Source organism: Ranitomeya imitator, chromosome 5 (genome assembly GCF_032444005.1).
Source record: "Ranitomeya imitator isolate aRanImi1 chromosome 5, aRanImi1.pri, whole genome shotgun sequence".
Taxonomy (NCBI): domain Eukaryota; kingdom Metazoa; phylum Chordata; class Amphibia; order Anura; family Dendrobatidae; genus Ranitomeya; species Ranitomeya imitator.
Genome location: NC_091286.1, coordinates 170,008,076 through 170,033,410, shown reverse-complemented (window position 1 = coordinate 170,033,410; position 25,335 = coordinate 170,008,076). Strand labels below are relative to the sequence as shown.

General features: G+C 43.5%; 1 protein-coding gene across 1 annotated transcript in view; it reads left to right on the top strand.

Annotated features, from left to right (window-relative positions):
* Positions 1-25,335, top strand: part of LOC138681637 (saccharopine dehydrogenase-like oxidoreductase) — a 155,877-nt gene that overhangs the window by 51,194 nt on the left and 79,348 nt on the right. The window contains exons 5-6 of the mRNA XM_069769312.1: positions 1,064-1,113; positions 6,358-6,488. Coding sequence (XP_069625413.1) covers positions 1,064-1,113; positions 6,358-6,488 — 181 coding nt within the window. The remainder of the gene's footprint in view (positions 1-1,063; positions 1,114-6,357; positions 6,489-25,335) is intronic.

The following is a 25,335-nucleotide window of genomic DNA, read 5'->3' as shown; positions in this document are numbered from 1 at the left end:
GAAAGAATAAAATCTTAAAATAGCATGATAGGAAGGGGTTAATGCCATAACAAATATCTGTACCATCACCCTGGAAACTTCAACTAAATTTTGAATAGATGGTTGCCAGTTCCATATTTTGGCATAGGGTCCAGTGTATGATACTGATTTTCCAGTAACTCTTGTTGTCACTGTCCTTTACTGTAAAGTATGTGCTATCGGGATAAATACCGGTAGATTATATTTATTTATGAGGACCTTGTACATAGGCGACAAATATATTGATCAGGACCTTGTTTTTTATCAACCTAATTTCTGCACATCGACTTTAAACATTTTCTTTTTGTATTACTGGAACCTCCTTATATCCTAGCAATATCCGATATAGACTTTACCCTTTCTTATTGTATACTAGAAATAGGCCTGATGCTGTCGCATTGGGAGTGCGGTAAAATTAACATAGACGTCACCGCTATTCCCCACGCAGGCGCAGTAACAGCTCGTATGCACGGGTAGAGCGCGCAGTTGTGGCTTTTATTGCGCATGTGTGGGAATAGCGGAGATATGTATGTCACTTGCGCAGGCGCAAGTGACACTGCCGCAGTGCCTTATGGGATTCGGGGACAGCGGCCGGAAGTCCCAACTGGCGATTATTATATATAGATATTTGTTATTCTTGTTATTCATATCCTTAATTAAAGTTAATGTTTTAATTAAAATCTATGAGTACAATCTGAGTGCGACAGCCATGTAGCATAGACAATAAGGCTATGTTCATATGCAGCATTTTTGCTGCTTTTTTCCCCGCTATATTGGAAGTAAAAATGCTGTGTTCAAACCTCGTATTTTTTCAACGTTCTCAAAATCTCTGCAGTTCTTAAATTCAGTCAGGAAAAATAAAGTGTGTACATGAGATTTCCGAAATTTTATTTGTATTTAAAAAGCTGTGAAACACTGCATGTGAGCCTGGCCTAAGGATTTTCATAATAATAGTCACACACATTTTATGGTTCATTGTTAGTTTTATGTGGATGGGAAGATTCAAGGAAAATACTTTATTTGTTTATTTCTTTCTAATTTTTAGGTACCTTGACAGCTGTAGAAGGTTTTTTGTCTGTAAAGTCTGGACCAGAGGTTAGTTTAATTCTTGGTGAAATAAACATTAGTAGCCAAGGGCGTAACTACAATGGGTGCAGGGGTTGCAATCCCACCCAAGCCCTGGAGTTTAGGGGGCCCCAAAAGTCCCTTTTGCCTATATAAAATAATCAATGCTATTAAAGGCTTGCAATAATTTGGAGCTTTTGCATAGGAGCCAATGAGCTGCAAGTCCCTCCTCTGTCAGTAGCATACTGTTATCAGTGAGTCATTGTGTACCATGGAATAGATTAACCCCTTTCTGACATTAGATGTACTATCCCGTGGAGGTGGTCTGGGCCCCTATGACTACCGACGGGATAGAACGTCATCACCGATCAGCCGTGCTGACAGGGGGAGCATGGCCGATCGTGGCCGTGTGTCAGATGATTATCACAGCTGACATACGGCACTATGTGCCAGGAGAGGTCACAGACCGCTCCTGGCACATTAACCCCCGGAACACTGCGATCAAACTTGATCGCAGCGTTCCAGCAGCATAGGAAAGCATTGCGCAGGGAGGGGGCTTCCTGCGTGCTTCCCTGAGACCCTTGGAACAACGCGATGTGATCGCATTGTTCCGGGCGTCTCCTCCCTTCAGGCCCTGGATCCAAAATGCATGTACGGCTCCTTCCGGGTCCTGCAGGGAGGTGGCCTGAGAACAGGTGCCGGCAAGCCTGCAGCACTGCCTATCAGATCGCTGATCTGACACAGTGCTGTGCAAAGTGTCAGATCAGCGATCTGACACCATAGCATTATGTCCAACCCTGGGACAAAGTAGAAAAAAGTTTAAAAAAAAAATATTTACATGTGTAAAAAGAAAAGAAAAATCCTAAATAAAAAAAAAAAAGATATTCCAATAAATTTCTTTATGTAAATAACAAAAAAACTAAAGTAAAAGTACACATATTTAGTATCGCCGCGTCCGTAACTACCCGACCTATAAAAGTGTCCCACTAGTTAACCCCTTCAGTGAACACCGTAAAAAAAAAAGAGGTAAAAAACAATGCTTTATCATCATATTGTCAAACAAAAAGTGGAATAACACGCTATCAAAAAGACGGATATCAATAAACACGGTACCACCGAAAAAGTCATCTTGTCCAGCAAAAAACGAGCCGCCATACAGTGTAATCAACAGAAAAATAAAGTTGTAGCCCTCAGAATAAAGCGATGCAAAAATAATAATTTTTTCTATAAAATAGATTTTATTGTATAAAAGCGCTGAAACATAAAAAAATTATATAAATGAGGTATCGCTGTAATTGTACTGACCCAAAGAATAAAATTGCTTTATCAATTTTACCAAACGCGGAACGGTATAAACGCCCCCACCCAAAAGAAATTCACAAATTGCTGGTTTTTGTTCATTCTGCCTAACAAAAATCTGAATAAAAAGCGATCAAAAAATGTCATTGTACCAATAAAAACGTCAACTCGTCCCACAAAAAGCAAAACCTCACATGACTCTGTGGACCAAAATATGGAAAAACTATAGCTCTCAGAATGTGGTAACGCAAAAAATATTTTTTACAATAAAAAGCATCTTTTAGTGTGTGACAGCTACCAAACATAAAAACCCGCTATAAATAGTAAATCAAACCCCCCTTTATCACTACCTTAGTTAGGGAAAAATAATAAAATAAAAAAAAGTATTTATTTCCATTTTCCCATTAGGGTGAGGGTTGAGGCTAAAGTTAGGGTTAGGGTCTAAAGTTAGAGTTAGAGTTGGGGCTAAAGTTAGGGTTAGGGTTGGGCTAAAGTTAGGGTTGGGGCTAGAGTTGGGGTTAGGGTTTGGATTACGTTTACGGTTGGGTTAGGGGTGTGTCAGGGTTAGGGGTATGGTTAGGGTTGGGATTAGGGTTAGGAGTGTGTTGGGGTTGGGATTAGACTTAGGGGTGTGTTGGGGTTAGGGGTGTGGTTAGGGTTGGGATTAGGGTTAGGGGTGTGTTGGGGTTAGGGTTGGAGTTATAATTGGGAGGTCTCCACTGTTTAGGCACACCAGGGGCTCTGTAAACGCAACATGACGTCCGATCTCAATCCATACAATTCTGCGTTGAAAAAGTAAATCTGTGCTCCTTCCCTTCCGAGCTCTGCCGTGCGTCCAAACAGTGGTTTACCCCCACATATGGGGTATCAGCGTACTCAGGACAAATTGCACAACAACTTTTGGGATCCAATTTCTATTGTTACCCTTGGGAAAATAAAACAAATTGGAGCTCAAGTAAATTTTTTGTGAAAAACAGTTAAATGTTCATTTTTTTAAAACATTCCAAAAATCAATGTGAAACCCCTGAAGGCTTAATAAACTTCTTGAATGTGGTTTTGAGCACCTTGAGGGGTGCAGTTTTTAGAATGGTGTCACACTTGGTTATTTTCTATCATATAGACCCCTCAAAATTACTTCAAACGTGATGTGGTCCCTAAAAAAAAATGGTGTTGTAAAAATGAGAAATTGCTGGTCAGCTGTTAACCCTTATAACTCCCTAACAAAAAAAATTTTGGTTCCAAAATTGTGCTGATGTAAAGTAAACGTGGGAAATGTTACTTATTAAGTATTTTGTGTGACATATCTCTGTGATTTAAGGGCATAAAAATTCAAAGTTGGAAAATTGCGAAATGTTCAAAATTTTCACCAAATTTCCGTTTTTTTCATAAATACCGTATATACTCGAGTGTAAGCCGACCCGAGTATAAGCCGACCCCCCTAATTTTGCCACAAAAAACTGGGAAAACTTATTGACTCGAGTATAAGCCTAGGGTAGAAAATGCAGCAGCTACCGGTGAATTTCAAAAATAAAAATAGATGCTCCATACCGTTCATTATTGCCCCATAGATGCTCCATATACAACTGTGCTATATAGAATGCTCTGCACCGTTCATTATGGCCCTATAGATGCTCCTTATAAAGCTGTGCCATATATAATGCTCTGCACCGTTGATTATGGCCCCATAGATGCTCCTTATAAAGCTGTGCCATATATGCTCTGCACCTTTGATTATGGCCCCATAGGTGCTCCTTATAAAGCTGTGCCATATATGCTCTGCACCTTTGATTATGGCCCCATAGATGCTCCTTATAATGCTGTGCCATATATGCTCTGCACCTTTGATTATGGCCCCATAGATGTTCCTTATAATGCTGTGCCATATAGAATGCGGCTGCAATAAAAAAAAAAAATCACATACTCACCTCTCTTCTCAGGACGCCGGCGCTTTCAATAATTACCTGCTCCTCGTGCGGCTCCGTCTCCAGCACTGACGCTCAGCAGAGGGCGCGCACTGACTACGTCACAGCGCCCTCTAACCTGAGCGTCACTGCTAGAGGACGCTGCAGACGGAGCCGCACCGGAGCGAGGAGCAGGTAATTATAGTACTGCGCTCCCCGTACCTGCTGCGGCGCGGTCCCTGCAGTCCCTGGCTTCTCCGGCGCTGCAGCTTCTTCCTGTAATTGAGCGGTCACATGGCACCGATCATTTACAGCAATGAATATGCGGCTCCTCCCCTATGGGGGTGGAGCCGCCTATTCATTTCTGTAATGAGCGGTGCCATGTGACCGCTCAGTACAGGAAGAATCTGCAGCGCCGGAGAAGCCAGGGACTGCAGGGACCGCGCCGCAGCAGGTAAGTATGACTACACAGCCCCCGCTCCCCCTCCCCTGCTGACACCCGGGTATATGACTCGAGTATAAGCCGAGAGGGGGACTTTCAGCCCCAAAAAATGGGCTGAAAATCTCGGCTTATACTCGAGTATATATGGTAAATGGAGGTAATATCAAAGAAATTTTACCACTACCATGAAGTACAATATGTCACGAGAAAACATTGTCAGAATCATCAGGATCCGTTGAAGCGTTCCAGAGTTATAACCTCATAAAGGGACAGTGTTCAGAATTGTAAAAATTGGCCCCGTAATTAACGTACAAACCACCCTTGGGGCTTAAGGGGTTGATGAAGCTGCCAGTTGAGGACCTGAGAGGCGCTGATTTCTCAAACTACAGACTCTAATGTATTTGTTGCTCAGTTGTGCAGCGGGGCCGCCAACTTCTCTTTCTACTCTGGTTAGAGCCTGTTTGTGCCCTCCTCTGAAGGGAGTAGTGCACACCGTTGTAGGAAATGTTCAGTTTCTTGGCAATTTCTCGCATGGAATAGCCTTCATTTCTAAGAAAAAGAATAGACTGTCGAGTTTCACATGAAACTTCTTATTTTTTAGCCATTTTGAGAGTTTAATGGAACCAACAAATGTAATGCTCCAGATTCTCTACTGGCTCAAAGGAAGGTCAGGTTTATAGGTTCTCTAATCAGCCAAACTGTTTTCAGCTGTGCTAACATACTTGCACAAGGGTTTTCAAGGGCATTCTAATCATCCATTAGCCTTGTTACACAGCAAACACAAAGTACCATAAGAACACTGTAGTGATGGTTGTTGGAATTGGGCCTCTATACACCTATGAAGATATTAAATTACAAACCAGACGTTTGCAGCTAGAATAGTCATTTACTACATTAACAATGTAAAGAGTGTATTTCTGAATTATTTAATGTTAGCTTCATTGGAAAAAACTGTGCTTTTCTTTCAAAAATACGGAAATTTCTAAGTGACCCTAAACTTTTGAATGGTAGTGTACATTATACAGGTTATAGAGAAGCGTGTATACATGTGTATCATACATATACATGGGAAAGCTGTGTCTGCAGCTGTATGCACAGAAGCGATGAATGAGCTCTGCTGCATAGAGCTTCTCCAAGACACATTGCTGTGATTGTGCATCAGATTCCAGAGACAGGAAATCGGGGAGAAATTGACGTGACCTCACAGGAAGTCTTCGAATTCTCCGCTAGATATCATGTGACTAGGAGAACAGCTCAGGTTACAGAAGGATTTGGGAAAGCAAGGTATTAAGTAAAGTTGGCAGTTTACATGAAAGGACCAATACCTGCTAGAGTATGATGTGCCTAATTAAGACGCACACCACTTGGTGAATTTGTCTCATTATAAAGGTGCTACGCGCCTCTGGTAGAATTGTACTCCAATCATGGGCTGGAGCACATTTCTGGCATACGTTACCCCACTAAAGTGGCGTAACTTTTCATGATTTTGAAAGGTGTCACTTAGTGAAACACTGTCCCACCCATTCTTCGCCCATATTGGCATAGCTGGGTGGGACTGGTGTGAAATGGCAAGTGGCAATATTTCTGCACAACTTATAACATTATTCGCTTTGTCACACTTATGTTGTTTAGGGCCCTTGTCTTCATGAGGGGACCTGGCAATCTGTTATCCATGGAGTTACAGATCGGGCAAGTATGAAGAATTTCAGAAAGAAACTGGCCCTCAAGCCACTTCCAGTTATTGGGAAAAAGTTAAAAAGAAGGTAAGATTAATTAATCTCAATCTTTCTTCTATTTACAATAGTCCATCGAGTTCAACCTAGTTCTTTTTTCAACCTATGTAGCTATCACCCACAATCTTATGTGGACTGAGGAAATCATCCAGCCCTTTTTTAAAAGCTTTTATTGTGTCTGCCATTAATACCTCTTGTGGTCGGGCATTCCTCAGTCTTACTGCTCTAACTGTAAAAACATAAACAAAAATGTCCAAAAACATAATAATAATACTGCTCAGAGGGTTCATCCACTCGGATAAGAAATCCCACAAAAGGCATATATAGGGTGTGGAAAACTAGCACTAACCCAAAAGATACAGAGGTATCAAAACACACCACTCAAGAAAAGTATATAAAAAAGTAACAAATTTTATTGAGAATATAAACATCTTAAAAACATAAGAATAACAAAGAATCCTTTCCTTTAGCTGTTGTAATCGCCTTTTTTTTCCACCCGTGATGAGTGCCCCCTGGTCCTTAGTATGGTCTTTGTATTGACCACACATGTATTTATACAAATAAATGATATCCCCCTATTAGACGTCTTTTTTCTAAGATAAACTAGTTTAACTTTTCCATCCTCTCATCACATGTAAAGTGCCATGGAATAAATGGTGCTATAATAATAAAAAATAATAATAATAATAATAATAATAATAATATGAGAGGCCTTCCATCCCATGTAATAATCTAGTTGCCCACCTTTGAACTGACTTCTGAATTTCGTTTTATAAATGTGAAGCCCAAAATAGGATCCCATATTCTAAATGTGGCCTCACAAGTGATTTTTATAGGGATAACTATGTTGATCTCACTGGATTTTTATCTCTTTTTATACACTCTCTAAAACCTTGTTTGCTTTTGCATCTGCTGCTTGACATTGAGTACTGCTGCTCTGCTTACTTGTAACCAGAATACCCGAGTCCTCCTGTTGTTTAATACCAATTATTCTCCGATTTAATGTATATTCAACAATGGAACTACTCCATCCTAGGTGCATTACTCTACATCTATCAACATTAAGTCTCATTTGCCGAGTGTTTACCCATCCAGTCATCTTATTTGCTTTTGTGTTTCTTGTGTAGCACAGCCTCCTGAATTTCACTTGTCTCCACTCCTAACTTGTCTCTCTCAGTGAACATGATAAAACAATTGCGAACTTTCTTTTCTTCAAACACTGTGTTGTTGTTCCTCCTAGAAATGTAAGAATAAATTACCAACTCCAGTTGTTTCAGTGCACTTCCTGATTCGGCTTGGAGACGTTGCAGAGCGGTTATTGTTATGCTGGGCTGGGCCTTGTAGTGACATCTACCTTTTCAAGCCTGTGCCATCACTTCTGCTGGTGTTGTTGCTGTTCCTGAAAGAAGACATTCCTGATCCCTGATTTCTCCTAATTCCCAACCTCCCTTCTGCCACCAAGACCAGGTCTCTCCTTCTGTGGCAGATTTTTTTTTTCCTTCATGCATCCTGAAGCTGTCCAGTGCTCATCAGTGACACCAATGCTCATCTTTGGCCAGGACTTTTTTTTTTCTTTTTTCAATTTTTTTTTAAATCCCCTTTTTCCCGTCTCCCATGACAGCACACCTGAGAGAGGGATCCGCCCAGTCGGGACAGGAAACCTACTGAAATAAAAGGGCGGTACCTCTCCCTCGCTTCAGTTGGGTTTCCTGTCCTGATGGGAACCCTTGTGCTGGAAATCACGGCGGTACTTTTTTTATTTTAGTCATCTGTTGATTGAAGATCCACTTACCCACTCCCGTCCCGGCACTTGAAGCGCAGGCAGGACGCCTGTATGTCGGCCTTCGGGATGCTGGTAGCGCCGTCCGCAGATCCTTCGGGCTCTTGCGCACGTGCGGGCGTCGGTCCAGCGCAGTCCGGAACTCTGGGGCCATTCTGTGGCTGCCACGCCGCTCTCTCCATCTCTGCTGGGCGACTTCCGGGCGCGCGGCTGGCGTTCAGCGCAGAGCACGCTGGGAATGGGCGTGCCTGCGTGACGTCAGAGAGGCACGCCGGATCCAAGATGGCGGCGCCCATGGATTGAAACGCCGGTAATAATGTACACTTTCCGGCGGTATACTGGAGGGAGAGAGGAGCGAAATTGGTTACCGGAAGAGGCGGGGAGCGCTGTGGAAGACCCCTTATTAAGGGGGTGGCTGCACAAGATCGCTGCTCATATCCATACAATTTCCAGAGATGGAGGGTATGGAGCAGCAGCAGCAGCTATTACAGCAGCAGCAGCAGCAAGAGCCCTTATCAGGTGATACACCTGCTCACCTTCATGCTAAGAAGAATAGCCGCTCAAGTGGAAGGAGCAGCAATCGTCCAAGTCGAACGTCTCAGGACTCTTCAGCATCCAGGAGGAATGTTCCCCGTGCTCCCAGTCCGCCTCGGAATCCGGTACCCTTTATGGTCAGCGGGTGGTGAGTGATCTACGTGAATGTCACCCTGGTGGTAATGGGCTACATTTTCTGTTTACTTGGCAGGCGCCGAGGAAGGCTAGCTCCAAGACAAAGAATAAGGAATGTGCCCTTTATAGAGTTTCATTGGCAGTCCAGTGGCAGAAAAGTCTTTGTATAGATTGCATCCAAAAGACTATCCAGGATGAGACCCCTGACTTTGCCTCTAGTCTTAGAGCAATAATCAGAGCCGAAGTACAAGACTCTGTAAAAGCAGCCCTTAAGAAAAAGGGTAGTAAACACCCTGAACCAGTTTCGGCTTCTGAGGTGTCTCTTTCTGACGAGGAATGTCAAGAGGAACCGTTATCTCCCTGCTCCTCTTCTCCTAAGTCCTCTGGCTCCTCTTCTGATAGTGATGTGGGGGGCCATCCGTGCTTTCTTACTGAGAACACGGACAAGCTAGTAAAAGCTGTTAGAGCTTCGATGGGCCTTAAAGATGAGAAAGCGGCCAAGTCCCTGGAGGACATAATGTTTGGGGGTTTAGAGGAAAAGAGAAAGCGCACCTTTCCAGTTAATTCCAGAATAAAGGCCCTTATAGAAAAGGAGTGGAGGAAGCCAGAAAAATCGGGTAATCTTCTCTCGGCTTCTAAAAGACGTTACCCCTTTGAGGACAAAGATTCAGAGACTTGGGATAAGGTTCTGAATATCGATGGTGCGGTTGCTAGATCGTCTAAAAAGTTGTCCCTTCCCTTAGAAGACTCTGGTGTATTAAGGGATCCCTTAGATAAAAAAGCGGATGGGTTCCTAAGACACACCTGGGAAGCAACCGCAGGGGGCTTGAAACCAGCAATCGCAGGGACCTGTGTCTCTCGCTCCCTTATTGTCTGGCTGCAGCAGATAGAGGAGCAACTGAAGTCTAAAGCCCCGAGAGATGAAATTTTAATGAATGTAACTTTGGCTAAAGGTGCAGCTGCCTTTGTAGCGGATTCCTCAGCAGACTCCGTAAGGCTGGCAGCTAGGGCCGCAAGTTTATCCAACGCGGCTAGACGTGCTCTCTGGTTGAAGGGGTACCCGGGTGATTTACCTTCAAAAAATAGACTTTGTTCTATACCATGTGATGGCCATTTCCTCTTCGGTCAAAAGTTGGAAGACATTTTAGAGAAAGCAGGAGATAGAAAAAAGGGATTTCCTCGTTTTCCTGTGGACTTTAGAAGGCCTTATTTTCGGAGGGGCAAATTTAGTAGGGGCCGCCCCCCGGGAGATAGAAGGAATTGGGACTCCAGAGACAGGAGGGGATCTGGATATATGTTTAAAGGTCCCTCAACATCGGCAAAAAAGCCCTCCCAATGACGCCAGGCCGGAGGTGGGGGGAAGGCTTTCATCTTTTCTCCCAGCCTGGGTAAACATCTCCCCCAGTCATTGGACTCTAAAGGTCATCAAACACGGCCTAAAAATAGATTTTGTTTTTCCACCGCGACAAACTTTTGTTTTAACGCCCCAAAGAAAAACCCCGGAGGAGCAGCTAGCCTTGGAGGCAGAGGTACTGGAGCTCGTATCAAAACGGGTTCTAGTGGAGGTCCCGGGGGAAGAGCAGGGAAAAGGTTTTTACTCCCCTCTTTTCTTGATACGAAAACCGAACGGGTCTCTGAGAACCATTGTCAATTTAAAAAATCTAAATCGGTCAGTAGTAAACTGCTTCTTCAAAATGGAGTCGGTGAATACGGCAATACAACTCTTGTTCCCAGGTTGCTTCATGGCAGCCATAGACCTAAAGGACGCCTATTACCACGTCCCAATTCATCAAGACTACCAAAAATTCCTAAGAGTGGCGGTTTATGTCCAAGGTTGTCTCAGGCACTATCAATATGCTGCCCTACCATTCGGCCTATCAATAGCACCGAGAATTTTTACAAAGCTAATGTCAGAGGTCATGTCCTTCCTCCGCTCTCAGAACGTGGTTATAGTTCCGTATCTGGACGACTTCCTTATAATAGGGAACTCATCAACACATTGCCAGACACAAATAAAACAAGTCATATCAACGTTAGAGCGGTTGGGGTGGAAAATAAATCTTGCCAAGTCGAGGTTGACACCGGAGCTAGTGCAATTTTTTCTGGGTTTAGTTCTGGACTCCAGGCGTCAGCTTTGTCTTCTACCAGAAAACAAGCTGGTCAAAATTCAAAATCTTGCAGGGTCAGCAATTCATCACCCCGTAATGACGTTGAGAAAGGCAATGTCCCTGTTGGGTTCTCTGACGTCCTGTATACCCGCAGTAAGATGGGCACAGTTCCATCTAAGACAGTTACAATGGGAGGTCCTGTCAGCGCAGAGGTGGTTAAAAGGGCATTTAGAGGGGAAGCTACGCCTTTCATTAGAGGTAACGGATTTCCTAAAATGGTGGGCCGTGAGAGATCATTTGACATCAGGGGTCCAGTGGATAACTCCGATAGATCAGATCATCACCACAGATGCAAGCGGTTCAGGATGGGGAGCTCATTTGGGGACACTCTCAGTTCAAGGATCTTGGTCCCAATTGGAATCACAACAGGCGTCAAACCTAAGAGAGTTATGGGCTGTAGAGAGAGCGGTAAAACATTTCCTTCCCATCCTTCAGGGTCATCATACCAGGGTCATGTCAGACAATCACGCAGTAGTCGCATATATCAACCACCAAGGGGGGACGAGATCCCCTTCCCTGATGATGTCAGCGTCTGTCCTCCTACAACTAGCGGAGCACCACCTATTATCCCTCTCGGCTCTCCACATAAAGGGAGTCGAGAATACAAAAGCAGACTACCTAAGTCGCAAAACACTGAAGCAAGGAGAGTGGTCTTTGAATCCCCAGGTGTTTCAACAGATAGTGCAGGCTTGGGGCTTACCTGTGATAGATTTATTTGCCACCCTAAACAACAGGAAAGTAGAGAGCTTCTGTTCATTAGACCCAAGAGAGAAACCCTTCGCGGTAGATGCTCTCCAAATACAATGGAATTTCAGTCTCGCATATGTGTTTCCACCAATAGCGATGATTCCAACAGTGGTAAGGAAGATCAGAATGGAGCAGGCGAGAGTAATTTTGATTGCTCCATTTTGGCCAAAAAGACCTTGGTTCTCCCTCCTGAGACAAATGTCAGTGACCGATCCATGGATTCTGCCAGAAATTCCGGACCTGCTTACTCAGGGTCCAATATGCCACTCTCAAGTGAAGGGCTTCCATCTGGCAGCCTGGAATTTGAGAGGGCATTACTGAGTAGGCAGGGTTTTTCACCAGGGTTAGTCTCCACCCTGTTGAAAAGTAGAAAACCAGTTACATCAAGGATATATGGCAGAACATGGAAAAAGTTTCTGGATTTTTCTGGGCAACCTTTGGGGGACAAGGCTCCTGTGGGTACTATTTTAGAGTTTTTACAGGCGGGTTTGCAACTAGTGTTGGCAACTAATACGCTCAAGGTACAAGTGTCGGCATTAGGAGCCTTGTATAATTGTAATCTGGCCTCCAATAGATGGGTGTCCTGCTTTATAAAATCATGTAGTAGGTCTAGATCAGTGGTAATTCAGAGGGTTCCTCCATGGGATTTGAATCTGGTGTTAGAGGCTCTGACTAGTGATCCGTTTGAACCCTTGCAGGAATCCTCAATAAAAATACTTACTCTTAAGACAGTACTTCTGATAGCGTTGACGTCAGCCCGTAGGGTGAGTGACTTGCAAGCCCTGTCTATCTCCCCTCCTTACACGCAGATATTTGATGACAGAGTAGTGCTCAGACCAGATCCGGCATATCTGCCGAAGGTAGTACTTAAGTTCCATAGGAGTCAAGAAATTGTGTTGCCCTCTTTCTGTGATAATCCAAAGAACCCAGGGGAAGAGAAATTTCATACACTGGATGTAAGAAGAGCTATTTTGCTGTATATATCTCTGACTAGTCAGTGGAGGAAGGATCAATCCCTATTTATAGCTTTATGGGATATGGGGTATCCAAGGGTACTATTGCTAGGTGGATTAGGGAGGCCATTTCCTTATCCTATGCTTCTCGTGGTGCCCCGATTCCTGAAGGCATCAAGGCTCACTCCACCAGAGCCGTGGCTACTTCCTGGGCAGAAAAAGCAGAGGTATCGATTGATCAGATTTGTAAAGCCGCTACCTGGTCCTCACGTCTACCTTCTTTAGACACTACCGGCTAGATCTATCCTCCTCAACTGACCTTACCTTTGGTAGAAGGGTGCTGCAAGCGGTGGTCCCTCTCTAAGGTGTTTCTTCTCCAAAAATCTCTCAGGTGTGCTGTCATGGGAGACGGGAAAACACCAAGGTTACTTACTGGTAGCCGTTTTTTCCGGAGCCCATGACAGCACCTGTATATTCCCTCCCTTCTTTTTTCACCCTTTTGGTGCGCACTTTTTAGTGGGTGTTATTTATTATTACAATGTGGTGGTAGATTGCCATGTGTACTAACCAAGGGGCCTCTCATGCTCTGAAAACCAACTGAAGCGAGGGAGAGGTACCGCCCTTTTATTTCAGTAGGTTTCCTGTCTCGACTGGGCGGATCCCTCTCTCAGGTGTGCTGTCATGGGCTCCGGAAAAACCGGCTACCAGGAAGTAACCTTGGTGTTTTTACACTACATCCGTTCATGCGTCCTAAAGCCATTGAGCCGTTGATCAGCATCCGATTGTGGTGCTTTTCTTTCTCATGCACACACGTAAAAAATATTGAATACAACATTTTTTAATTAGTTGATAGGACTACATTAGGCACAGTAAAAAATATATAGTAGTAATCAGTGTATACTATAGTATTAATTTTTTTTTACTGAATACAGTCAGGGTTAGTGTCAGATTTTTGCGGGCACTCAGTAATTTTCTTTTTTTTTTTTACTGACGTGTGTTTGTTTTTACCAAATTTTGATATTTTTTTATTCGGTATTTGGTATTACACAGTATTCAGCGGAGAAGGCATACGTTTTCCTTGCCTCAGACACTGATAGTGAATGAGAGGAAGCCACCTTCATTTTTCCTCCTCCTAAACTGATGCCAAACCACCACGCAGAAGTCCCAGAACAGAAAATGGACCTCCCCACCCGAAGATTGTGAGCCATAGATTCCAGATTTTGTGGCACAGTCAAGTATCCAATTTTTATCAGCCTCACAGAAACAGACTTTTTCTCGGAGGATTTTGTGAACTTCATGGTGGTCGAGACAAATTTGTATGCCAAGCAATTTTTGGTCCAAAATACCACTACTTCATTTTCTAACTGGGACCCCTGTAGATGCAGAAGAAAGACATTTTGGGGCCTTAATCTTTAAATGGTGTTAGTGAAGAAGCCAGAACTTTGGCAATGTTGGTGTTGACGTTTTGAACAACACTCCAGTATTCCGCATGGCTGTGACCCGTAAACGTAGATCATCCACAAATTTTTGCATTATAAATGTAGACCATCGACAAATTTTTGCATTACAATGACAATGCACAGTGTCTTCCTGAGGTGACCCCAATTGTGCCTGACTTTTCAAAGTTTGGCCGGTCATTGAGCACTTCAGCAACAAGTTTGCTGAGATGTACATCCCCCAAAGGAACATCTGCGTGGATGAATCCCTAATCCGTTTCGAGGAGAGGCTCAAATTCTCAAATTAAGCTGTACAAACTGTGCGAGAGTACCTCAGGGTACACCCACAAGGTTAGGGTTTATGAAAGGAAGGACACCTGGATTCAACCCCCTGAATGCCACCCCTGTCCGGTGAGTGAGTAGGAAAATTATTTGGGATTTGGTGCTCCCACTTCTGGATCAGGGTTATCACCTCTAGAGATGAGCGAATTTGCTCAGGTTCCCTCTTATTCGCCAAGCTATAGCACTTGCCGAATAAGCTGCAGAGGAAACCCGGCTTCCTGGATTGCGCCGGACGATCACCTGATCGGCACTGCAGCTGTATGTGTCGCAGCTGTGTCACAGTCACGACATATGCATGGAGAGCCTGTTTGTTGGGCTCTCCATGCATGTGTTGTGACTGTCACACAGCCGTGACACATGCAGCTGCGGCTTTTTAAGGGCGCTGAGGTTTAAGGTTATAGCGCCCCCCAGCATCGGAATTTCTCCGGGGACTTGGTGAACATGATTCGGGTTGGTTGTTACTGACCCCAGTGTTGCGATCGCCGTTATTAACGGTACAATGGCGACCACAAAAAAAGTCTGATTTTTCCATTTAATTTCTCCTCTGATGTGATCGCACAGATCAGAGGATATAGAAATAGGGTCCCCCGATCACCCCCTCCAGTACCTCCGTTGTCCCTGCAAGCCCTCCTGAAGTCCCCCGGGCCACTGGCTTGTTCTTCCGGGAGAAAATGGTGGGCGCATGTGCAGTGCGCCCGCCGAGATCTGCCGGCCGGCACCTGGCAACAATAAGAGATTTTTTCCTAATGGTTAATTTTGATCACTGTGATAGACCCTATCACAGTGATCAAAATAAAAAAAAATAGTAAATCAAACCCCTCTTTATCACCCCCTTAGTTAGGGAAAAATAATAAAATTAAAAAAAAATTATTTCCATTTTCCCATTAGGGTTAGAGTTGGGGCTAAAGTTAGGGTTGGGGTTAGGGTTTGGATTACGGTTGGGATTAGGGTTAGGGGTGTGTTGGTGTTAGGGTTGGAGTTAGAATTGGGGGGTTTCCACTGTTTAGGCACATCAGGAGCTCTCCAAATGCGACATGCCGTCCGATCTCAATTCCAGCCAATTCTGCCTTGAAAAAGTAAAACGGTGCTCCTTCCCTTCCGAGCACAGCTATGCACCCAAACAGTGATTTACCCCTACATATCAGATGTCAGCATCTTCAGGACAAATTGCAGAACAACTTTTGGGGTCCAATTTCTCCCTTTACCGTTGGGACAATAAAAAAAATTGGAGGCGAAAAGGTCATTTTTGTGAAGAAAAAAAAATATGATTATTTATTTTTATGGCTCTACGTTATAACTTCTGTGAAGCACTTGGGGGTTCAAAGTCCACACATCTAGATAAGTTCCTTAGGGGTCTACTTTCCAAAATGGTGTCACTTGTGGGGGGTTTCCACTGTTTAGGCACATCAGGGACTCTCCAAACGCGACATGGCGTCCGATCTCAATTCCAGCCAATTTTGCATTGAAAAGTCAAACGGCGCTCCTTCCCTTCTGAGCTCTGCCATGCGTCCAAACAGTGGTTTACCTGCATATATGGGATATCAGCAAACTCAGGACAAATTGCACAACAACTTTTGGGGTCCAATTTCTCCTGTTACCCTTGGTAAAATAAAACAAATTGGATCTGAAGTAAATTTTTTGTGAAAAAAAGTTAAATGTTCCTTTTTTTTTAAACATTCCAAAAATTCCTGTGAAGCACCTGAAGGGTTAAAGAACTTCCTGAATGTGGTTTTGAGCACCTTGAAGGGTGCAGTTTTTAGAATGGTGTCACTTCTGGATATCATGTAGAGCCCTCAAAGTGACTTCAAATGTGATGTGGTCCCTAAAAAGAAAAAAATATGGTTTTGTAAAAATGAGAAATCGCTATTTAATTTTAACCCTTATAACTTCCTAGCAAAAAAAAAATTGGTTCCAAAATTGTGCTGATGTAAAGTAGACATTGTTAGGTGTTGCGTTCCCGCCTCTGCACAGGGGAAATCTCGGACCATCTCCGCTGCGGTCTTCCATTCTTCTTTAGCCGCAGTGGAGTCTGCTCAGCAGAGACGTCGGTCCCAGTGTCTAACTCAGGCTGATACTGGACGACTGGTTACTACTGCCCTTCAGGCTCTGTCCTTGTAGCCAGCAATGTTCAGCAGCGAGCAGGTCTTTCTGGGACTAAGTCCAGCTTTTCCCTTTCTGAGCATGCCCACGGTCACATGCTTTGATACTGCAGCAAATCCCATTGGTCCTCTAGGAAGGTCCTGAAGGTGTTCTTCTTCTGTGGCAGACTCCCATTGGTCCTTCTGGGAAGGTCCTGTACTTGCTGCAGCTATAAAAGGTTCACATGGCCACACGGCCATGCTCTAGTATACATTTGAAAACGTGTGTGTGTTGATGAGTGCCAGTCGTTCTTTAAACATCCCCTCCCTTGTGTATGACTGCTCGCGAAAGGTGGATGTCTGCTATCTAGTGCCCGGCTGAGCTATCAGCACAAAGCCACACGTAAACAGCGTCTAACTGCTGTGACCGCCAGTGCAGCGGCGTGCTCTATTAGAGCACTTACCTTACCCAAGTCTGGGTGGTTAGTGGCGTCCGCCAGTGTGGCGCAGCACGCACTTCTGTGCATATTAGTTACTCTGATACCCCAATTCTGGTGTCGATCGCAAGAGGTCTACACTAACTCTAATCCTGTGTCCTGGGATAGAGTTCTGTGATTCCTTGCTTGCGCTCTCTGTGTGGTACTGCGGCCCTGTGACGTAACAGGGTTCGCTTTCTTCATAGAGGGTGAAGTTAACCCATGTGTGTATCCTCATTGTACCGCCATATAGTCCGTCATTACTTAGCAGCAGGTTCCATCTCTGCACGTGGACCCCGGGCTGCGAACGCACCTTATTCTATCTATTTAATTATTTGGTGCGTTCTGCTAGCCCTAACAGACATGTGGGAAATCTTACTTATTAAGTATTTTATGTGACTTATCTCTGTGATTGAAGGTCATGAAAATTCAAAGTTGGAAAATTGCAAAATTTTCGCTAGCTGTCCATTTTTTTTCATAAATAAACGCAAGTCATATCAAAGAAATGTTACCACTATCGTGAAGTACAATATGTCACGAGAAAACAATTCTCAGAATCACGAGGATTCATGGAAGCGTTCCATGGAATGAGTAAAGTTACACACGTGGTCAAAATTGTTGGTACACGACCTTGTTTAATTACAGAAAAAGCCACAATGGTCATAGAAATAACTTGAATCTGACAAAAGTAATAATAAATAAAGAACTATGAAAATTAACAAATTAACAGAATTAAAAAAAAATAAATAAATAAAACTCATGAAATAGGCCTGGACAGAAATGATGGTACCCCTGAAAATATTGTGACAAAAGGGACATGTTAAATCAAGATATGTTCACTAACTAGCATCACAGGTGTCTACAATCTTGGAATCAGTATTGGGCCTGTATATAGGGCTACAGATACTCACTGTGCTGTTTGGTGACATTGTGTGTATCAGAGGAAGCGAAGGAAAGCGTTGTCTCAGGAGATTAGAAAGAAAATAATAGACAAACATGTTAAAAGTAAAAGTTATAAGACCATCTCCAAGCAGCTTGATGTTCCTGTGACTACAGTTGCACATATTATTCAGAAATTTAAGATCCATGGGACTGTAGCCAACCTCCCTGGACATGGCCGCAGGAGGAAAATTGATGACAAATCAAAGAGATGGATAATACGAATGATAACAAAAGAGCCCAGAAAATCTTCTAACCAGGTTAAAGGTGAACTTCAAGCTCAAGGAACACCAGTGTCAGATCGCACCATCCATCGTTGTATGAGCCAAAGTGGACTTCATGGGCAACGACCAAGGAGGACACTATTGTTGAGAAAAAATCATTAAAAAGCCATACTGGAATTTGCCAAACTACATGATGACAAGCCACAAAGCTTCTGGGAGAATGTCCTATGGACCGATGAGACAAAAATGGAACTTTTTGGCAAGGCACATCATCTCTATGTTCACAGACGGAAAAATGAAGCATATCAAGAAAAGAACACTGTCTCTACTGTGAAACATGGAGGAGGCTCTGTTATGTTCTGGGACTGCTTTGCTGCATCTGTAACAGGGTGTCTAGAATCTGTACAAGGAACAATGAAATCTCAAGACTATCAAAGGATTCTAGAGAGAAATGTACTGCCCAGTGTCAGAAAACCAAGGTCTCAGTCGCAGGTCATGGATCTTGCAACAGGATAATGACCCAGAACACACAGCTAAAAACACCCAAGAATGGCTAAGAGGAAAACATTGGACTATTCTGAAGTGGCCTTCTATGAGCCCTGACCTAAATCCTATTGAGCATCTTTGGAAACATGCCATCTGGAAAAGGCAACCTTTAAACACGAGACAACTGGAGCTGTTTGCTCTTGAGGAGTGGGCCAAAATACCTGTCGAGAGGCGCAAAAGTCTCAATGACAGTTACCGGAATCGTTTGATTGCAGTGATTGCCTCAAAAGGTTGTGAAACAAAATATTTAGTTAAGGGTACCATCATTTCTGTCCAGGCCCATTTCATGAGTTTTTTTTTTTTTTTTAATTCCATGAAAGCATGGTTGAAAAGCAATGTCTGACTTTCATTTGTTCATTTTCATAGATCTTTTATTTATTACTTTTGTCAGATTCAAGTTATTTCTGTGACCATTGTGGATTTTTCTGTCATTAAATGAGGGGTACCAACAATTTTGACCACGTGTGTAACAAGGCAGTACTATGGCCAGGGGAAAGAATAAGGCAGGTGTCTCAAACTTGCTGGGTATATGGGCCGCACACAGAAAAACATTTAATTTTGAGGGCCGCATTATTTGCATGACAAAATTCCTTATCTTGTAGTGAGGCCCCATGCTGGTCCCTATCTTGTAGTAATGCCCCATACTAGTCCCCATCTTGTAGCAATGCCCCATGCTGGTCCCTATCTTGTAGTAATGCCCCATGCTGGTCCCTATTTTGTAGTAATGCCCCATGCTGGTCCCTATCTTGTAGTAATGCCCCATGCTGGTCCCTATCTTGAAGTAATGCCCCGTGCTGGTCCCTATCTTGTAGTAATGCCCCATAATGGTCCCTATCTTGTAGTAATGCCCCATACTGGTCCCTATCTTGTAGTAATGCTCCATACTAGTCCCTATCTTGTAGTAATGCCCCATGCTGGTCCCTATCTTGTAGTAATGCTCCATGCTGGTCCCCATCTTGCAGTATCTTGCCCCATCCAGGTCCCCCCTTATATTGCACACATGCCCCCCATCCAGGTTCCCCCATATATTGCAGACATGTGCCCCATCCAGGTCCCCCCATATATTGCAGACATGTTCCCCATACTGGTCCTCCCCATTTATTGCAGACATGTCCCCCATCCAGGTCACCCCCATATATTAGACAGGTACCCCATCCAGGTCCCCCCTTATATTGCACACATGCCCCCCATCCAGGTTCCCCCATATATTGCAGACATGTGCCCCATCCAGGTCCCCCCATATATTGCAGACATGTGCCCCATCCAGGTCCCCCCATATATTGCAGACATGTCCCCCATCCTGGTCCCCCCCCATTTATTGCAGACATGTCCCCCATCCAGGTCACCCCCATATATTGCAGACATGTGCCCCATCCAGGTTCCCCCATATATTGCAGACAGGTCCCCCCCCATTTTCACATAGACATAACAGAGAAGAAAAAAAAAAGATTCTTCTCACCTGTTGTCTGTTCTCATGGCATCCTTTCTGCTCCTGTGGCCCGCCGACACATAAACCCCTTGATGATCGCAGCCCGGTCCAGGAGTCGCTGGCATCCGCGTTGTAGTGCAGTGTATTGCAGCGCAGAGACCGGCTCTCGGCACAGCAGTACTAGTGTCAGCCGCCGGCCTATCAGAGGCCAGCAGCTGACATCTGCGTCCCGGCGCAGCGGCGTATGACGTCACTGCCATGCGCAGATGTCAGCTGTAGGCCCCTGATAGGCAGGCGGCTGACACTATTATTGCTGTGCAGAGAGCCAGTCTCTGCGTGGCAATACACTGCACTACAGCGCAGATGTCGGCATCTGCTGGAGTGAGCGCGATCGTTACGGGGTCTATGTGCCAGCGGGCCGCATGAAGCAGCCGGAGGGGTCGCAGGCGGGCCGCGTGTTTGAGACCCCTGGTATAAGGCTTGGGATATCCAGGAAATAATCTCTACATATAATTGACCTCTAAGAAATGGCCCCAAAACTGTCCAAAGCCAAGTACATACAGAAATCGAACGCAAGTTCCACCGTTCACGATAAACATACTCCCTATGTATAGGATTTGGCCTCCTGAGTCTCGGCTTCTTAATTTTCCAATAAATTGGATCTTTTGACTAAATATAAACTGTGAAGTATTCTACTGTCCTGTCCTCTTTGAGATCTGATGAATTGGTCTTTTCCCATGAATAATCTCTGTGCTCTTCAAACAACACCCACCTCCCCTCCTCTCAAATGTCACTGATCATAGAAGGGGTTTTGCACAATTGGTATTTTGTCAGTCCAGATATGGTTTTATATAACTATACAGGATAAATGGCATGCAAGGTATTTGCTCATCAGATTCATGTAAGAATAACATTACTCAACTGTTAGTCTTTGGCATCTACAAAGTAGGGTGCTATGAGAACCTTTTTAGAAAATTCTGTCTTCATGTTGCTGAAACTCCACTATATTGTTGCACTTTTTAAGTGCACCAATACAATTTTATATTGATTTGCGCCATTGCTAACAATATATATCTCTGTTGTCTGTTATTTATGCATGGACAAATGAATGGATCAATCTGCACTAAATTTTGCAAATGGGTAAATACTTGTGCTTCCAAAGGTTTTACACTTGGTTTCAGTTTTCTAGGACCTACCACTGTCGACATATTCGCCAAAAAACAAAACCAAAAGCAAATATTAATTAGATATAAAGTTAGGACCAAATCTTCCCCAAATGTGCAATATGGATAAATCTGGCACATCAAAGGTTTTACACCAGGTCAATAACAGTAAGTCCTAGAGAGCTGAAACCTGGTATAAAACTTTCCGTAGCATCAGATTTACCCATTTTGCAATTTTGGGTCAGATTGGTACAGCACTTTGGCCATATATTACATATTGATTTTTGTGTTCTGCTTTTGGGGAAAAATAACAGAATATATAAGCATTCTCGAGATATTCGCTAAAACATGGAACATGAAAGCAAAATGTAATTTGCGACCAAACGTCTGGACCAATCTGCCCCAAATGTGCCACATGGGTAAATCAGGAACATTGGAAGATTTTACATCGGGTATCTGTTCTTTTGTGATACAACTTTATCAACATAGTCACCAAAAAACGGAAAACAAAAGTAAATCTGAAGTTAAATATCATAGTGCCACCACTGGAGATGTGAAATTTCTGTTCATAACAGCTCAGATATGTTGGTTTAATATTGGTAGAAAAAAGGAAATAATTCTGCTCACCCTTATAATGGTATTCTCACAGCCCTTGAGAATTTTGATCCGAGCACGGAAATGTCTCTGCTTGACGCCAGGCACTTGTGCATGAAAATGAAGGTATCCAGCTCAGGAAATACAATCAAAAGTCTTTAATTGGACACGTTAAAAAATAAGCTGCTTGACAAACCGGTGCATACCGAAGGAAGGGATGTCTTAAGTAACTGGACGCGTTTCGAACACATATAGTGTTCTTAGTCCTCAGTTTCACCTATATTGGTAGCAGAAGAAGTATTTAAAAACACATAATCAATAAACAACTAAAGGGACTATTGTCATCACCGAGTGACTGTTCAAACAAAGTCATCTTTGACAGCTTTGGCATCAAACAACCAGAGAAGAGAGTAAATAGATGGAAACCAAGCAGGTGGGAAGGTGTATTTAACCCCTTTACCCCCAAGGGTGGTTTGCACGTTAATGACCGGGCCAATTTTTACAATTCTGACCACTGTCCCTTTGTGAGGTTATAACTCTGGAACGCTTCAACGGATCCCAGTGATTCTGACATTGTTTTCTCGTGACATATTGTACTTCATGACAATGGTAAAAATTCTTTGATAGTACCTGCGTTTATTTGTGAAAAAAACGGAAATTTGGCGAAAATTATGAAAATTTCGCAATTTTCCAACTTTGAATATTTATGCAATTAAATCACAGAGATATGTCACACAAAATACTTAATAAGTAACATTTCCCACATGTCTACTTTACATCAGCACAATTTTGGAACCAAAATTTTTTTTTGTTAGGGAGTTATAAGGGTTAAAATTGACCTGCAATTTCTCATTTCTACAACACCATTTTATTTTAGGGACCACATCTCATTTGAAGTCATTTTGAGGGGTCTATATGATAGAAAATACCCAAGTGTGACACCATTCTAAAAACTACACCCCTCAAGGTGCTCAAAACCATATTCAAGAAGTTTATTAACCCTTCTGGTGCTTCAAAGGAATTTTTTGAATGTTTAAATAAAAATGAACATTTAACTTTTTTTCACAAAAAATTTAATTCAGCTCCAATTTGTTTAATTTTACCAAGGGTAACAGGAGAAAATAGACCCCAAACATTGTTGTACAATTTGTCCTGAGCACGACAATACCCCACATGTGGGGGTAAACCACTGTTTGGGCGCATGGCAGAGCTCGGAAGCGAAGGAGCGCCATTTGACTTTTCAATGCAAAATTGACTGGAATTGAGATGGGACGCCATGTTTCGTTTGGAGAGCCCCTGATGTGCCTAAACATTGAAACCCCCCACAAGTGACACCATTTTGGAAAGTAGACCCCTTAAGGAACTTATCTAGATGTGTGGTGAGCACTTTGACCCACCAAGTATTCACAGAAGTTTATAATGTAGAACTGTAAAAATAAAAAATAATATTTTTTCACAAAAATTATATTTTCGCCCCCAATGTTTTATTTTCCCAAGGGTAAGAGAAGAGATTGGACCCCAAATGTTGTTGTACAATTTGTCCTGAGTACACTGATACCCCATATGTGGGGGTAAACCACTGTTTGGGCGCATGGGAGAGCTCGGAAGGGAAGGAGCGCCGTTTGACTTTTCAATGCAAAATTGACAGGAATTGAGATGGGACGCCATGTTGCGTTTGGAGAGCCACTGATGTGCCTAAACATTGAAACCCCCCACAAGTGACACCATTTTGGAAAGTAGACCCCCTAAGGAACTTATCTAGATGTGTGGTGAGCACTTTGACCCACCAAGTGCTTCACAGAAGTTTATAATGCAGAGCCGTAAAAATAAAACAAAAAATTTTTCCCACAAAAATTATTTTTTTAGCCCCCAGTTTTGTATTTTCCCGAGGGTAACAGGAGAAATTGGACCCCAAAATTTGTTGCCCAATTTGTCCTGAGTGCGATGATACACCATATGTGGGGGGAACCACTGTTTGGGCGCATGGGAGGGTTCGGAAGGGAAGGAGTGCCATTTGAATGCAGACTCAGATGGAATGGTCTGCAGGTGTCACATTGCGTTTGCAGAGCCCCTAATGTACCGAAACAGTAGAAACCCCCCACAAGTGACACCATTTTGGAAACTAGACCCCCTAAGGAACTCATCTAGATGTGTTGTGAGAGCTTTGAACCCCCAAGTGTTTCACTACAGTTTGTAACGCATAGCCGTGAAAATTGAAAAAAAAATCTTTCCCCCAAAAATTATTTTTTAGCCCCCAGTTTTGTATTTTCCCGAGGGTAAGAGGAGAAATTTGACCCCAAAAGTTGTTGTCCAATTTGTCCTGAGTACGCTGATACCCCATATGTTGGGGGGAACCACCCTTTGGGCGCATGGGAGGGCTCGGAAGGGAAGGAGTGCCATTTGGAATGCAGACTTAGATGGAATGGTCTGCAGGCGTCACATTGCGTTTGCAGAACCCCTAATGTACCTATACAGTAGAAATCCCCCACAAGTGAATCCATATTGGAAACTAGACCCCCATGGAACTTATCTAGATGTGTTGTGAGAACTTTGAACCCCCAAGTGTTTCACTACAGTTTATAACGCAGAGCCGTGAAAATAAAAAATCTTTTTTTTCCCACAAAAATTATTTTTTAGCCCCCAGTTTTGTATTTTCCCAAGGGTAACAGGAGAAATTGGACCCCAAAAGTTGTTGTCCTATTTGTCCTGAGTACGCTGATACCCCATATGTTGGGGTAAACCCCTGTTTGGGCACACGGGAGAGCTCGGAAGGGAAGGAGCACTGTTTTACTTTTTCAACGCAGAATTGGCTGGAATTGAGATCGGACGCCATGTCGCGTTTGGAGAGCCCCTGATGTGCCTAAACAGTGGAAACCCCCCAATTATAACTGAAGCCCTAATCCAAACACACTCCTAACCCTAATCCCAACAGTAACCCTAACCACACCTCTAACCCTGACACACACCTAACCCTAATCCCAACCCTATTCCCAACTGTAAATGTAATCTAAACCCTAACCGTAACTTTAGCCCCAACCCTAACTGTAGCCTTAACCCTAGCCCCAACCCAAACTTTAGCCCCAACCCAAACTGTAGCCCTAACCCTAGCCCTAACCATAGCCCTAACCCTAACTTTAGCCCCAACCCTAACTGTAGCCTTAACCCTAGCCCTAACCATAGCCCTAACCCTAGCCCTAACCCTAGCCCAAACCCTAACCCTAGCCCTAATGGAAAAATGGAAATAAATACATTTTTTTAATTTTTCCCTAACTAAGGGGGTGATGAAGGGGGGTTTGATTTACTTTTATAGCGGGTTTTTTAGCGGATTTTTAT